This window comes from Hemiscyllium ocellatum, chromosome 15 (genome assembly GCF_020745735.1).
Source record: "Hemiscyllium ocellatum isolate sHemOce1 chromosome 15, sHemOce1.pat.X.cur, whole genome shotgun sequence".
Classification (NCBI taxonomy): Eukaryota; Metazoa; Chordata; class Chondrichthyes; order Orectolobiformes; family Hemiscylliidae; genus Hemiscyllium; species Hemiscyllium ocellatum.
This window is the reverse complement of record NC_083415.1, coordinates 27,675,338-27,692,575: the sequence shown is the minus strand read 5'-3', so window position 1 is coordinate 27,692,575 and position 17,238 is coordinate 27,675,338. Positions and strand designations below refer to the sequence as shown.

General features: G+C 38.3%; 1 protein-coding gene across 1 annotated transcript in view; it reads left to right on the top strand.

The window, feature by feature from the left end:
• slc9a8 (solute carrier family 9 member 8) overlaps window positions 1-3,339 on the top strand; it is a 73,640-nt gene extending 70,301 nt beyond the window's left edge. The window contains exon 16 of the mRNA XM_060836324.1: window positions 187-3,339. Coding sequence (XP_060692307.1) covers window positions 187-294 — 108 coding nt within the window. The 3' untranslated portion in view covers window positions 295-3,339. The remainder of the gene's footprint in view (window positions 1-186) is intronic.
• Window positions 3,340-17,238: the final 13,899 nt, after the last annotated feature.

Below are 17,238 nucleotides of genomic sequence, written 5' to 3'. Positions count from 1 at the left end.
ATAGGTGACACTGCCAACTTTAGGGTGTGCATAGTCTTAAAAGGATACTGCCTTTATAACTCAAGCTGGCCAAAGCTGCTTTCCCAGAGCTCAGATGAACAAAACAGCACATAAGTAATTCAACTGAGATGCATTGAAACACTGAAATGTATTCCTCGCTCATAATTCTGATTATACATATTCTAGGACCTCCACCATGGCCGAATACAGATGAAAACACTAACCAACAAGTGGTATGAGGAGGTGCGCCAGGGACCATCGGGTTCTGAAGATGATGAACAGGAGCTGCTCTAGCATATGAAATGATTAAATATCTGGGCTTTACTCCAGACTTTGCACACTATATCAAGTTTAATAAAGATTCAGGAGAAGGGCTGGCACCAATATGATTCAATTACACAACGTTGCATTCTGAGCCTCTTAAAGTGTACCTCGTGCCATCTGTTGGCTGTTCTAATTTTTTTAAAGGCGAATACTGTAAATCTGTTCACTTAATTCTTCTACATAATATTTTGCATGTTTAGATTGCTACTATGAAGGTGAGCAGTTAATGCTAATCTGAGAAATATTTATTAAAAAAAACTAAATGTAAATTAACATTTATATCACAAGTGGATATGCACTTTATTGTAAATAAGATCAGTTTTACACTATCCCCATTTTCCTTAAGCATTCTGATCCTGCAGCATTTTGATCGGTTCACATAGCTGCTAAATAAGAAATCCTGCTGCTTTTCCCCCCCTGCTGTTAGAAAAATTTACTTGCTCTTTACTTTGTAACTTATCTCAACACTTACTTGTCAAATTGCAGATGCAGTCAGGATACTTTAATGTAAATTTCACCACTAGTAGGTGTTCAAATCCACTTCTCCCAGATTTTGATGAGTTATGTTTGCTACATCACTGTATTGTCCACAAACTTTTTGTCTGGGGCATCAGTATGGTCAAATAAATCGCACTTACAAAGGGATTTTCCATTCAGTAATGAATGATTTTAAACTAAAATATTTGAGCCATTGCAGATTTAATCATACCACTGGGGTATGTACTTTGTGGCCTTCAAATGTCCAGACCAAACTGACTTTAACTTGTGTTTCCTTGTGAACAATTCAACCTTTGTAACTCTAAAGGGATGCAGTTAGCTATTCAGCAAAATCATTGTGTGTTACAAGGAAAACATCCTCTTCTTTATAAAATAGTGTATGATTTGATTTAAGAGTAATCCTGTGGAGGAGTTATTATATTTTTGCTGTGTCTAATGTACATCAATTGTCCACCAAATTGTTACACATTTGTCAAAATTCAATTTTTTACAAAAAAAGGAGCAGGGATAAGAATGCTTCCTCCCCTTATCGAATTCTGACCTGGAGACAGACTTTTATAAGTAGTTCTGTTTCAACCTGATACCAGAGGTTAACAGCCAGAAAATTAGACTACAATTTTAAAGGCATAGTCCCCAAGATAGCAACTAAACATCACAATCCTGCTCAAAAAAAAATGACCAATCCACAGTGTCTGAGTGATGTGTATGAAAATGAACTTGTTTCTAGATTCAATAAGATCATGGTTGATCTGATTATGGCCTTAATTTCACTTTTCAGCCTCCCCTACCCCCTCACTAATCCTTGGCGAACAGAAATCTGTCTAATTCAGCCTTAAAAAAAAATTAACGATCCAGCTTCCACAGCTATTTAGGGGTGGAACTCCAAAGGTTACCAGCTCTTTGAGAGGTGAAAATCCTCCTAAGCTCTTAGATGGGATATCCCTTCTTTTGAAACTGCTATATATGAAGCAAGACTTTATATCAACCTGATTAAGCCCCCTCAAATTTTTCAATAAGATCACCTCTCAATTTTTAAAATGCAATTTAGTATTGATCTAACCTGCCCAACAGTTGCTCTTAAGGCAATTCCATAATCCCCAGAATCCATTTAATAAAACTTCTCTGAACTCCTCAAATGCAATTTTATATTTCCTTAAGTAAAGAGATCAATTCCATATAAAGTACTCCAGCTATCATCTCAGCAGTGCCCTGACCAGCTATAGTAAGATTTTGCTACCTTTGTACTGTCTCCCTAACAATAAAGGCAGTTCCTTTTGCCTTCCTAATAACTTGAACTGTACCTATGTGCTAACTTTGTGAATCATTTACAAGGCATCAGGCTCTTTCTTTTGGCAACATTCTGCTGTCTGCCTGCATTTAAGTAATGTTATGTTATAAATAATAGCAGTGTATGTAAATTTGTATTGCATGAGGAAGAGTGAATGGTTGGCAAATGGGCTCGGATTGCCCAAGAGTTTGCCATAGAGATCACACCAAGGAACAGTAAGTCCAGAGCTTTTAAATTTAAATTGAATTAAAAAGGGAGCAAGCTGACCTGGTTGAGACATTTGATGAGGAATGCTCTGCATAACAATATACCCCAAACTTTAATTGAAAATGCACAATATGGACAAATTCAGTTTTCCTGCAAAGAACCATCGCCTGCATATGAATGTATGTAGCTTCCAGCAAGCTCTAATGAACCACATTGCAAGACCAACTGACAATCTTCCAACTATTATTGAAATTTTAGATTTCAGTTGCTAGCTTTTTCAGCAGCAGTTATATTTTTGAGTGGCCTTAATGCAAGTTTTATGGTTAGCCTAAAGATGATGAAATGTTGATTGGCAGAAGCTGACACTGTAATGGTATCCATCTTTTATTATTCAAGCTTGAGATAGAAATATGTGAAAATAAACATTGCAAAGCCCACTTGTTCAAATTAAACATGCATCAAATATTGTATTTTGAGTAGTATATAAGAGCGGGCAGAACTTCAAACTTTTCTAAAAAAAAAGTTCTCTATCTGCTATTTTGACTAATTCTAGAATACCAGTGACATGTCCAAGGAAATAAGGTATTCTACCAGAAAAAAAGCTAATAAAAGAGAAAAGCTTAGTCCATGCGCTATATTCTCATTACATTGAACACATAGATAAGTTACATACTTAATTTCAATTATTTGTCTTTGACCTTCACCGGTTTTTAACCACAACTCCAAGTCATTGTATTTCTTGTAGAACCAACCAGCTTTTAGCATTGTCTTTTAAGTTGGTTCAAACATGGCATTTGAAATATTTAGTGTTCTTTCAATTGACGTTACAAATTCATGAAAATAAGGACAATTAAAATTCCTTTCAGTTATTGTAAATTTTAACAATTTCAAAATGTAGGCTGCATTGCAACGGAGTTATTGGAAGTTATTTCTCTTGTACTGCTAACTCAGACATATATGTTTCAAGAAATGCCCATTATCTTTGACGTAATTTAATAGATGGGAAGTTGTTTGGAAAATGTGTGATCTTATGTTCAATATTAAAATATGTTCAATGAATATATTAGTTTTATTAAATATACCCAATCTACAACATAATTAGGATTACTGAAGTATTTCTTGAAACGATTCAAACTGATCCAACAAGAAAATATTCATCAAATGCTCTGATACATGAAACATTAAAATGATTAGATTAAATGGTTTCCAACTCAGTATCTTGGACAATACAGTTTTAGACTTTTTTTTCAGCATAAATTCATTTTGTTTAACTTTCCACATTCCTGAGTGCACAACTCAATTTTGTCAGTTTCTCAGAGTCATTCCTGAACATTGTACGTTATCTTTGGAGGTTGGACAGCTCAGCTGGCTGGATGGCTGGTTTGTGATGGGGAATGAGGCCAACAACACAGATGCAAATCTCTCACCAGTGGAGGTCACTATGAATACCTCACCTCTTGCCTGAGGTGTGGCGACCCTCTGGTTAATCTGCCACCAGTCATACCTCTCTAATGAGAAAATATCCTGATGGTCCTCTTGGACTATGGTGATTTTACCTTATTTTAACATCTCCTTATTATAAGGAGGACTCAAAGATTAGTGTATTTTCTCTCTCAACTTACCAGAATGCTTAACTTAGAGACAGCTTACATAAAAACAATATACAGTGGGTACTGTATATCTGAAAAATACAACTACTGGAATACTCGCTTGTTGCTCCCTGTGGAGAGAGGAGCAAAAGGCACATCAAGAAATCTTCTTCAGAATTGATCTGCAACACTAACTCATTTCTCTTTCCATAGTTACTGAAAAACGTAATTCCAGCCTTCATAATTCAGGCATATTTTCCCACCTTTGTTGCTAAGCACAAATTCATCAGCTATTGTATTATGTCTTGATTTACTCATGCCAATACAAAGTTCATTTCACTATCTCCTATCATCTAATTTTCCTAAAATGTCGAACTAGTTACCTTTTTAAATCTTCCTTTATTGTCACTATCTTCAGGCTTCTCAGTTGCTCATTTCCTGTCTTATTTCCCTCATTGTCTAAAATGCTGTCTTATTGGCTGTTTTACTGAAGAGGGTCATCAAGCAAAGAGGCCTTACAAAGCTAAAACATGATTTTCAGCTTTACAGTCAGTTGCTACACGTACTCAAATAGAGTCGTTGGTAAGATTCTTCTGAAAAGTTGTGACAATTAATAATCATAACAACACAGCACGAAGTTAAAATGGTGAATTTAGTTATGTCTAATTCTCTACCCCGTCACAAATGTTTGTGATAAGCAGGTTTGATTTGTTGTTGATTGTATATTTAATTTTGGGGTTTTTGTGGAAAATTAAAATTTCTATTTATCAAAGACATGATCTGTTGAAATTTAAATATCCATGAACATATTTCTAAAAAATATTGAGTTTGAAGTAATTAAAACAAATGTTTATAGAAATATTTAGAACTGGATATTTTATTTATGAGTATTGTATTTGTAGAATATATCTGTACCAACAAGCATTTGCTCAAACCTATTCATTGTGATGGTATTTTCACCATTGAGACCATATTGATCAAAGTAAACATTTATCATTCTAAGCATTTGTCTGTCTGCCATTGTAATATTTCCAATATTGATGTGAAATTTGACTTTCTTGAATATAGGAACCAATATAGAGAAATGTGGAGCATTTAGGTAATTTAAGGTGCGGTTAGTTTTTATTTACCACTTTTAGAAAAATAATCTTAAAGAAATAATATTAAAATTATAAATCTGCTTCACTTAATCAAACGAACCAGCAAAAGATTGCATATTACTTTAGCTTGCCAAATTTACTGTGTGTTTCCTTAATATTTGATCATGTTTCAGATGAAATATTTATTGTCATACGGGCAATTACACTTTTTTACAGGTGTGGAAAAATTGTATTCCACTACCTCAGCCATAAATCTGATTTGTGTTAACTGTTTATGGGCAAGCAATGTTGTAAAGAACTTGATTGTAAGCAAATCTACAAATGCCACAAGTCCTATATAAAGTGAAAATAATTCACAATTAAAAATTGAAGTAATAATGGGATATTACTGAAAACTTATGTGCTCATTTACAAGTATCTGAATTAAATATGTACTCAGTAGGCAGCATATTCTGTGCATGATCCCTCATGCCTTGTGTGTCTCAAATCTTTTCTTCCTGTTGTAGACATTTTACTGTTCCATCTAATATTACTTCCAGTGCTATCTTTATTAATCTTTTGCATGTATGTTGCATGATTCAAGCATTTGGATTTATACTTAATTACTTATCACTCATGTGAAAACAAAAACAGAAATTGCTTGAGATACAAAGCAGATCAGTCAGAACTGTCCAAAGTGATACCAGCTAACACAGTACGGTACGTTTCCTGTTGTCCGTTTTTTCTACTAATCTCTTTTTTAGATAAGTTTTTTTTTGCTGAATTAAGCTTATTATCATTAATATTGTAATTGAATCTCCAATTTTAGAAATATTATGCGATGAACTGGAAGAAGATTGTCAAACAGTATTTTGTAATTCAACTTTTTTGGGCCTTATAAAATTGGGAAATAGCTGAACTTTTAAATTGTCTTTTGTCAGATACTTTCAAAAAAGACTTGGTGGTTTTAGGTTTTAACTTTGTCCATATGAATCATCATAAGCTGGTTTCCTAGTATATGTAATAACAATAGGACTGAAATATTTGAGCAATGTTATCTAAATAGATCATCGTTTCCTTACCAATCAATGAAGATTTAAGTATTTCACCTTCCCAATATAAGTTGGATTTATTTTTTTCTAAATAGCAGCTCTTTGCTGTGACTTGAAACAGAGATATGGTGTTTTCACAAAATGTAGTATATCTTGGAGTGTTTGCAAGTGATGAGTATCTCGACTTTCCTTTTGGTTTGGTTGGAGTCTCAACTCTTTAATCACTGACTGGTGTGTTAGATCTTCCTTTACACCTAAGCTGCAAAGCTCCTTCTAGACCATGGAAGTACAAGCAGGAGGCCTTAGTGTTCTAAACAGATACAACTTTGGGGAAAGCTGAAAACTAAGCCAACGATGCAGTAGTCATGACATTGCCTCTATGGCTGCACAGCTTCTGGGTGATATTCTTTCTCATTTACACTTTTATGCACTAAGTTTTAAAACCTGAATTAAACTTGTAATGATGTGGGTTGATTTAGTTTGTCAGCATTGTATTTTGCAGCATTTTACTTTCCATGTACAACGTTGTGGCTAATTCATAGCTTTGACTAAGATGCATTTCTAGAATATTTAGGCCTGTGAATAATCATTTTTGTTATTTTCTATGGAATGTTTTGTCTATATAAGAAAAGTTCTCCTTTTATGTTTTTATATGCTATTTTCACACTTCAAAAGAGATGTTAAATATGGGGATATAAAATTTAAAATAAATTTTGAAATTACTAATTCTGTGCATTTGAGTTTCCTTTATATAAAACTATAATACTGATTGAAAGCAGGTTATTTATTCCTCCCAAAATATCTACTAACCCTTGTGCCTTTTGTACTTTCTACTAACTCAATCAGGTCCCATCAGTATTTTCCCTGATTGGGAATGATCGGGATTTCTGTCAGACCATAGTCCCCCTTGACTGACTTAAGAACTACTACCATTACACCTTCACACACGGTCAATTGGTTGAAATGTATGCATTGTGTTTGTTGCTTAAGTTACTGGCATATGCTGTAGGTGTGACATTGATGTAATACTGTACTGTACATTAACATGTCCACCTCCTTGGCCTTCTGGTGATGGAAAACGTGACAAGCTGCCTGGCTTTCTGCCTGTCAAAAAGGAAAGATAGAGCAGCTGAGTGTCCAAGTAAAAGCAAAGTAAGCGAGCAAGATAAGGTGCTGCGATGCACCTTGTTCCAATGTACATGATCAGTGTCTACCTCTGCACACAAGACAACCTAGCAGGAACATTGCAATTCAGGGTGTCAGTGGACTCCAAATTGTGGTAACAGTGCTGAACTGAACTGTAAGTTATTCAGGAAGGCTATCCTGATGCAAAGCTGTTGCTTTGCCAATGTGTACATCCATGGACAGAGGATACAGGTGATTTCTGCCTGTGGAACAAGCCCTGAGATGTTGAGAAATATTGGCCAACATAGGGGCTGGTGAAGGTGGGAGCAAGCTTTAGCTGCCAGGTTACTACTCTCTCTTTAAAGTGAGGCATCAGAATGGTCTAGTTTCTTACTGGTACTTGGGAAAAACAGTAACATTCCTATAAATTTGACAAAAGTAATGCATTCAAATCAGGCCCTCACCACTTCCAGTGAGGTTCCCATCTAGCTATCTTAAGGGGAAAATATGACCCTTTTTTGACATTATGAATCTACTTTTCCGTTCCCTTTATGTTATCCTACCTTTTCCATCAGCCATATTGTTCAGACACTGGGAAATTCACGCCCTAGATTTAAACTTTGTTCTGAAAGTTAAATAGGTAAAACATTACATTTTTATAATAAAGGAAGAAAGAAACTCTTCAAGGACCTTCCAAATTGACTGTTATTCAAAATGTCCCTTTCTACAACTGCAAAGCATCAAAATAACAATACTCAATGTTTGTAAGCAAATTACAGACCACTGACATCTGAATTGCTGTGGTAGCTGCAACAATCTTCCTTTTGCGTGAGACATGATCCTTTAACCAAGGAAAGTTTTCCTGATACCAATTGACTTCATTTTGCTGAGGCTAAATGATGTCATTGTCAAATGTTGTCTTGATATGAAGGGCAGTCACTCTATCATCACCTCTGGAATTTGGTTCTTTATACATATGGTAGTAAAAAATGAGGTCTGCAGATGCTGGAGATCACAGCTGCAAATGTGTTGCTGGTCAAAGCACAGCAGATTAGGCAGCATCTCAGGAATAGAGAATTCGACGTTTCGAGCATAAGCCCTTCATCAGGAATAAGAGAGAGAGCCAAGCAGGCTGAGATAAAAGGTAGGGAGGAGGGACTAGGGGGAGGGGCGATGGAGGTGGGATAGGTGGAAGGAGGTCAAGGTGAGGGTGATAGGCCGGAGTGGGGTGGGGGCGGAGAGGTCAGGAAGAGGATTGCAGGTTAGGAGGGCGGTTATACATATTTCAACCATTGAATCCAAACAGACAATTGTTTGTTGCTAAATGCCGCTTAACAGCATTCATTGTCAACTGCCTTCCACCCCTTTTCCAGAGATAATAAAAACTGCAGATGCTGGAATCCAAAGAAGACAGGCAGGAGGCTGGAGGAACATACCAAGCCAGGCAGCATCAGGAGGTGCAGAAGAAGGGTTACACCCGAAACCTCAACTTCTGCACCTCCTCATGCTGCCTGGCTTGCTGTGTTCCTCCAGCCTCCTGCCTGTCCACTTTCCAACCCTTTGTAGCTGACTGACAGTAGACTGATCAGATAGTTAGTTGTTACTTGGATTGAATGTGCTATATATTTCATGGGTGAACATACCTGGGCAATTTTGCATGTTGTTGGGTAGATGCTGGTGTTGTTGCTATGTTGGGACAGCAATAAAGGACGCTGCTATTTCTGAACCACTAGTCTTCAGTCCTATAATCGGGATGTTGTCAATGCTCATACGTTTTCTTGGCTGAACTACCCTCAGACTTATTTTTAATCATGTGGATTGAATTGAATTGTCTGAAGACTGATATCTGTGATGGAGAAAACCTCAACTATTATTGTCAGTGGTGCCTCAGTTAGTAGCACTTTCTGTCAGTTGCAAGGTTTCAGATTCAAGTCTATTTCAGGACTTGGGGGAAAAAAATTCAAACCTGACATTCCTGGGGGAAGAATGAGGAAGAGTTACACTGTTCAAAATTTGTTTTTTTGGGGAGATGTTAAACTGAGGCAGAATGTAAAAAGATTCTTTTTGACATTCTGTCATAGAAAAGCATAAGATTTATCCACTAGGGCTTGGTCAAGATATTTCCCTCAGTCATCTTCAGCAAAACAAATTTGTCTTGTTATCACTTTTTCTTTTGTTGGAGCTTGCTGTCTGCAAATTGGCTGCTGTGTTTCTTGCATTACAATAGTGATTGTGCTCAAATTATTTATTGTACTTTGAAATATCTAGGAGTAGGTACGAAAAGCATTCTGTAAATGCTTGTGTTTCTATCAACTAGCAGCATCGAAATAAATTATATAGCCATTAGTCAGAATGGCATTTGTGAGACCTTGCATTGAGCAGAATAAAATTGTCATTTCTTTGTACAAAGATATTAAGCTTCGAAAGCACTGCCATAGCTGTGAAGCATTTTGATAAATCTCAAGAATACGCAAAGTGCTAAATAAATACAATTTCTTGCTATCAAATTAAAATACAGGTGCACAATCCTTTATCCAAAATGCTCAGGACCAGCTGGTTTTCAGAATTCAGAATTTTTCAAATTTCAGAATAAATGACAGTTTGGTGAATTTTTTAAAACTCTTACCGAAGGAGCATACTCGCTGAGTAAAACATGCCCTGAAACAGAAACGAGGCCTGCTGGTGCTGGGTCACTCCCCCAGTGTCGGATCTGAGTGACACGCATCGAGTGGGTGTTGACTTGGGTTAACTGTTTTATACACCAAATAACCTTATTAATGAGAAAAAAAACTTCACAAAAAAACCTTCAGACTTTGGAGCTTTTCGGATTTTGGGATTTTAGATAAAGGATTGTCTCCCTGTACTTGATTATTCAATGAATAGTCCATAGTATAGGAGAATTCCTCACAATGTACTGCTCAGTGGTTAGCACTGCTGCCTCACAGCACCAGAGTACCAAGTTCGATTCCATCTTCGGGTGCCTGTCTGTGTGGAGTTTGCACATTCTCCCAGTGTCTGTGTGGGATTCCTCCAGGTGCTCCAGTTTCCCCCCACAGTCCAAAAATGTGCAAATCAGGTGAATTGGCCATGCTAAATTGCTTCATAGTGTTAGGTCAATTAGTCAGAGGGAAAATGGGTGTAGGTGAGTTACTCTTTGGAAGGTCGGTGTGGACTGGTTGGGCCAAAGGGCCTGTTTCCACACTGTAGAGAATCTAATCTAATCTAATTAGTGTTGCATAGCTCTTTGATAATTTGGTTGTTCATTTACATGTTTGGAGAGCTTTTCATTTCTAGCAAGCCTTGCAATAGTAAGAGAGTTGTCTAATCAATGCAATCTACAAGGAAAAGACAATTAAATATTCAGCATAAAACCACCTAGTTGTTAGGTTTCCAATCCTTTTGGATTTGGTAATACCTTTCAGCACAGCAGATGGCAGTATTTAAACTTTTATTTTTAGCTTTAAATTACAAAGCAATACAAGTTAGCCAGAAAGTTGTAATATGACTCGAAATACTATATGCTAAACACTACTGTGCAAATGCATATCTTATTCATTAAAGGAAAAGAAACATTTTGGCAACAGTGTTTTATTCCAATAACATTGAAAAGGCTTTTCTTTTTGAGCTAAATTTAGTTCAGTAATCCTTTATCATTTAGTGAGTATCAATTGGGTTTTGGCTCTGCATATTGCATGGTGTCACCAGACAACTATTCTAGGTTGATTAACTTAGATTCCCTACAGTGTGGAAACAGGCCCTTTGACCCAACAAGTCCACACTGACCCATTTCTCTCTAACTAATGCACCTAACATTATGGGCAATGTTAGCATAGCCAATTCACCTGACCGGCACATCTTTGGGCTGTGGGAGGAAACCGGAGCAAACCCACGCAGTCACCCAAGCCTGAGATTGAAACTGGGACCCTGATGCTGTGAGGCAGCAGTGCTAACCACTGAGGCATCGTGATGATTGCCTACAGTATCCACACATACAGCTAAGGATAGCACCAGGTCCAATTCAGGAGGATTTAGTTTGAGCAAATGGGTGAGGGATAGTATTCAGTATTAACCAGTCAGGGAAATGAGTCAGTAAATTTGGGTCAAAAACCTCTCTAGACCATAATGCTAAATAATTCAAAATTAGGTAGTCTGTTTTATTAACGAATAAAATAACTCCTCTGACTGTTTGGCTTATTAGTCTTATGATCCAAAGTAGTATTGCAAGGTAATATCTTGCTGGGATAGAGGACAGAACCAACAGATGTTCACAACTAAGATTAATTCTCAAATCCCATATTCATACTAATAATGGACTTTCCTTTGTTTGGATCTGAACATTCCTAATTGTGTCTCATTTACTTTTTGGAGCCTATGAATAATAGAGGAAATTAATAAATCTCATCTCTCAAATTATTTTATAGTTTCTCAAGACAAGGCTATTTTAAGTAATGACAATCAGAAGGAATGAAAACTTTTACCTTATTTAATGGGATAGGAGTTGGTTTTCAATGCTCAGAAGTAGATCCCAAGTTTCTAGGAGCAGAAGTATTTATTTGGTCCAATGAAGAACACCAGTCTGCTTTGAAAACTCTGGTCATTTGGAGCTGTAGATGTTTTTAAAGCATGGTTCATATAAACACAATAAATTACTGAAGCTTATCTAAGAACAAATAAACTGATGTATGTAAAACACCAGACAAGGGCCATGTGTGAAGTACTGCATACAGTATTGTTATCCTTCTTTCAGGAAAGACAAATTTATATCAGAAATAGTTCAGAGAAGGATACATAAATTGATTCCTGGAATGAAGGGATCATCTGCACAAGGTGGGATGATGTTGAAGCATATGTTTCTAAGAATGTTTGATATGTTAGATGCTGCAAATCTATCACACTGTTCTGCAACTCCCTGGATATCTCTCGCTCCAGTCGTGCCTATTTACTCAGTCAGACTCTCTATCAGATATTCCTATCAAATGCCAATGCCTTTGTGACTTCTGGCTTCCCTTAATAACAATGTCCACTTAGTTAACTGTAATCTAAGATTGTTGTCTTTGTATTCAAACTAAGTATACAAACTGTGACAGTTGAGGGTATATTAACGATACTAGAGGACAAGTAGACCGTTGGCACAGAGTATGTTCCTCTCAGTAGCTTGTGATAGCAGCATCCTGCTGTCTAGCCAAAGGCAAGGCCACTCTTCCTTTCAAAAAGAAAAACAGAAGTTGCTGGAAAAGCTCAGCAGGTCTGGCAGTATTTGTGAAGAGAAATCAGAGGTAACATTTCATATCCAGTGACCCTTCTTCAGAACCTCCCTGTCCATTCTTCCCTGGCTTTTCTGCCATTTCTCCATGTCTGTCTTCCATCTGAAGAATGGAGCTATCTGTTGAAGACTGCTAGCTGACCAGAACTGTCCCACTCTCCACACACTTGTTAATATACTTCATTTGAAGGGCCTTTTAAGTTATCCCACAACAATAATTTGTTTGAATTTTTAATCTTTGAATACAGGACAAACTTCAAGATATTAGGATAGTCATTTCCCTCCCCGCTTGAGGGAAACACTTTAGATTGTGTTCACACTGAGGGCACTTCCTCATTCTTTCTAAACACTTGCATAGATTAGGTGCACAGGACATCATTCTGCCAATTTAGGAATGTCAACGTGAAAACCTGAACCAAGACGCCCTGCTGCTCACAGGGCCTGGTTATCTGTATTTCTGAGGAGAAAGAAAACCTCGAGACCAATTTGAACCTGCAAGTTTATTTACATCTGGTCAGATCCATGTTAATTTCTGGCCTCAATGATTGACATTCGGCACAAAATTCAAAAGTGCAATTTGAGGGCAGATACCTCGTCCTGATGTTTCAAGTCTACTGTTTCCAGGACTGTCACTGACTTCACCCTCTCTAGAAATCATCTCAACACATCTTCTCACCTTGTATTTCTCCCAACCTTGAACAGTTCCCTTCTACAGTCTTCCCAAAATCCTCAAACAGAACTGATATGTTTGGCAGACTCGAAAGGCTGGATTTTCCAAAGAGTAACAGTCACCATCAGGTAGCTCCTTTTACATGCTACAAAAATGCTCTGCCTTTCAGACGGGTAATTCTGATCAGAAATTCTTCAGAAATGCAGAGCATACTATAATTCTGGCAATCCCTCATAGTGGAAAATTAGGGGAAAATAAACCATGCCACCACTTTCATTGTAGTCAAATGTGATTGGACTCAAAGGTGCAGAGGGATGGGTTTTGACCATTGCTGGGAGAGACAGTGATGTCATGCCTGGTGCAGATTTGTCACTGCTTGGGATAGCAGTCAACAAATAAGCAACTGTGTTCTCAGGTTAAAAATCTAACACCCAAGGACTGTGAGCACATTTAAACTTAGTGGCCTTTAGTCTTCCTGACTCTAACCAGATGCTCATTCCTTTTTAAACTCATTGGGGTTCATTGGTAATAAAATTCATTTTTCTTTCAGTCAAAGCCTTGCTATTGGCTCCTTCATTCAGAAGTAATCATTCTTTTATTGTCATTTGATATAGGTTCATGCTAAAATGAAGCAAAAATATTATAACCATAAGACCAAAGGAGCGGAAATGAGACCATTTGGCCCATCAAGACTACTCTGCCACTCAATCATGGCGGATAAATTTCTCAACCCCATTTTCCCGCTTTCTACCCCCAACCTCTGATTCCCTTGGCCATCAAAAACTTAACTCTCTTTGTCTTCAATATAGTCAATGACCTGGCCTCCACAGCTTTCTGTGGCAATGAATTCCATAGATTCACCACTCTCTGTCTGAAGAAATTTCTCCTTAACTCTAAGTTGTCATCAGCCAAGAGAGGGTTTAAAAAAAAGGAGGCAAATCATTCTTCCTCACCTAGTTGTAACAAGAGCTACATGGGAGGTGAAATGCGAACTGTTTCGCTTACCACAGATGCTGCCAAATATATAGAGTTTCTCCAGTACTTCCTGTTTTTGTCTCCCCAACTGATGTTCTTTGGCCAATCTCAGTTTTGATTCAATTGCCCAGATTTGTAGCCTGAATGCTTTGGTTATGACTGAAAAAGTAGTTGTGCTTCTCAAGTCTCAAGGGGACACGCTAAGTGCTCTGCATCTGCATCTTCAGTATCTTAAGGCTTATCGTTAAAGCCTTTCCTGATAAGATAACCTAAAGACAATTACTTCTCAAAGTTCAGCAATTTTGAACAAAACAATGTATCCCTCGTTCCTTCTTGCAGTGTCTGATGGAGTCTATTAGTCATGCTTTAGCATTTATATGGAAACACAAAATATCACAGTCAGTGTATCCAGAATCAATCGCAGGAGCACAATTCTTCTTTTTGCAGTCCCATATCCCACTGGCTGACTGGTGTGCCCTATCTGGGCCTCCATATAGAGTTTCTAATGGATGGAACCTCATTATGGACCGGCTTACAAGCACAGATGGGGATGGGAAGTTGCACTCTGGGGCTGATGGGTTTCTCCTCTGTCCAAACCAAGGTCTGGATGCTCACTAGAATATCCACCAGATCCTCATGCAGATGAATCTGGACAATCAGCATCTGTTGCCTCACAGATAGCTCCCAAGGCAATTCATCAGCAAAGGGATCAGTGTAATCCTGACCACCTACAGTCCTCTGACTCTTCATGGCCTCAATTGTCATAGCTTTTGACAGCAGGTCAGCATATATGTCGTGGATTGAACAAGGTTATGAGTCTGACTTCAAATATCTACATTGATGAAAAGTGAGGTGAATGATATGACCTGAACTCTGTAAGGCATGCTGCACTTCCTCAGGTGTGAGTGTCCCCCAGAGATTCCATCTCTCTGTTCTTGTGGTTGGAGAACAGAACGATCAGGCTCAGTCTACAGAAACCCACAGGATCAACCTCATTTCATACTGATGTCTGTACATTAGAAGACACATGAACGCCATGTTCCAGGTCACCCTGAGCCTTCTCCCATGAGGTAATTGAACTTCAGCCTCATAGTCTGCATTGGAGTGACTGTCCTGATACTCTTCCAGCTACAAAACATGCTCCTGCCTGGGAGTTGGGATTGCAATAATTGGGCTCGATTGAATTAATCTGGGCTCTCTCTCTCTCTCTCTTTCTCTCGCTCTCTCTCCAATGTTTTGGGCCCTCCACTTCTGGGTGAATACAGAAGAATAATCTTAAGGATGGGCTGTCAGAGAGCAGACATAATGTCTAATCACATTTGTGGATAGGTCTGTGACCAATGGTTCGCAGGTGGACACTTGTGCAACCATATCAGGATTGATGGTATGTGACTGGCATCCCCTGACAAACAACAGCAATTCCTTCCTCAGGGGATACTGTAGCCATCAGAGTAGGCCTCCCCTTCCCAGCATCTACACCCTGACCGATCCATTTGCTGCCCCCACAAAGGGGACTGACATGCCCCCTAGCAGATCAAAGAAGGTCGGTGATCTCTATGTGAAACTGCAACCAGATTCCCCTTTCGATTGCATGGCATCTGATCTCCTCTATTTCAACCATCCAGGTTTGTTTGGTTAATTGGACAGAACTCCTTCTTTATTTCTGTGGAGTGAAACCACCCACCTTGTCTAAAAAGCATGGTGGAGAACACTGGGTGATTGGCCACTGCTTCATGGAACTACATGGAATCTTGCTTCTCCCATGTGACCTCGTGGTTTCCACTCTGACTGCTTTGAGAGGACCCTGTTTGTTGTGTGAGTATGGTGGCTGCTGGGGTTGAGGATCTGACATTGCTGGCTGTTGGTGATGGGGTCTCACAGGCCTCTAGATACTAGGGACAGGTATTAAATACACCTTGCTGTCAGGTGATCACAGGTTGCTAGATATTGTGGTAGTCCTGGCTGCGGAATGATACAGGGTTCACATACAGCTGGGTAGTGGGTAGTTACACACTGTGGGATGTTGCGTGTTTTACAGACTCTGGATATTCAGGGATTACACACTAATGGACATTCAGGAGTTACACACTGATGGATGTTGGCAGGAGTTGACATAGTGTCAGATTTTTACTGACCTCTTTTGAACCAGGGCTGGGAACCTGTGAAATGTGGTGACAGCATTGTCATCTGAGCCTGGGGTTGCCATGCCCACTACCTCAAATCCCACTTCCAGGTGTAGAGTGATCAGTGACCATGCCTGCCAGCTGTTAATTGGCCAATTGGTTTAAGAATTCTTTACAATTAGAGGTTTAAGTAGGAGGCCTTTCACTAGTTTTACCCCCTTCAGTGCCGGAAATTCACAGCCATTTGCTTTGCATCTCTAATTTTGGGAATACAGCTGGGTCACTGCAATTACAACCCAGGCATCATTCTGGTGAAACTGTGCTGCAGCACATCCCACACCGCTTGAAACTAATTACTATTCAGTGGGTGTATATACCATTTGAAGACTGATATTCCTCCCAAGTCAGCATACCAGCTAAGACATAAACACCAGGTCTTGACTGAGAAGTATAAGTGAGAACTACTATTCCTTGCAAGGTCATGAGAATCACCCAGAAAAGGTAAAGATCCAGAAAAGTTGGAGTTAACATCTGGGAAATTTCAATTTTAATGTTATACTGTAAGCTTGTGAAACTAATGAAGTGCCAGTTACTTTGCTTCAGTTGAAGCCACTTCAATAAGTCTTCACATTAGTCCAGAATTGCTGCTGAGCTTGGCATTTAACGTTGATCACTGAGTGAGGTTTATTGTTTTGAGGATCTGAATGACTTTAGCAAATCTACATTTGTGCAAGCAACTTTGCCTCCCTAAAGGAAATTAATAAAAATAACTGAGTTTCCACCAAAAGGTTTGAGTTCATTTTATTACTATTATTAGGACACAATTGGAAGTTTAATGCTGTTCATAATTCAGCAGTCAGTTTAGGTGATTATAACAGAACACCAGTATGAATCCTACTTTATCATTGCAGTATAGCAGTTGAACCCTTTCTAAAAACACTGTAGATGAGAAGTTATCTCCGGAATCATAAATTTGGATTCTCTTCAATCAGACACATAAAGGTAGAAAAATAGTTAAAGATACAAAAAAAGACACTGAAAGAGA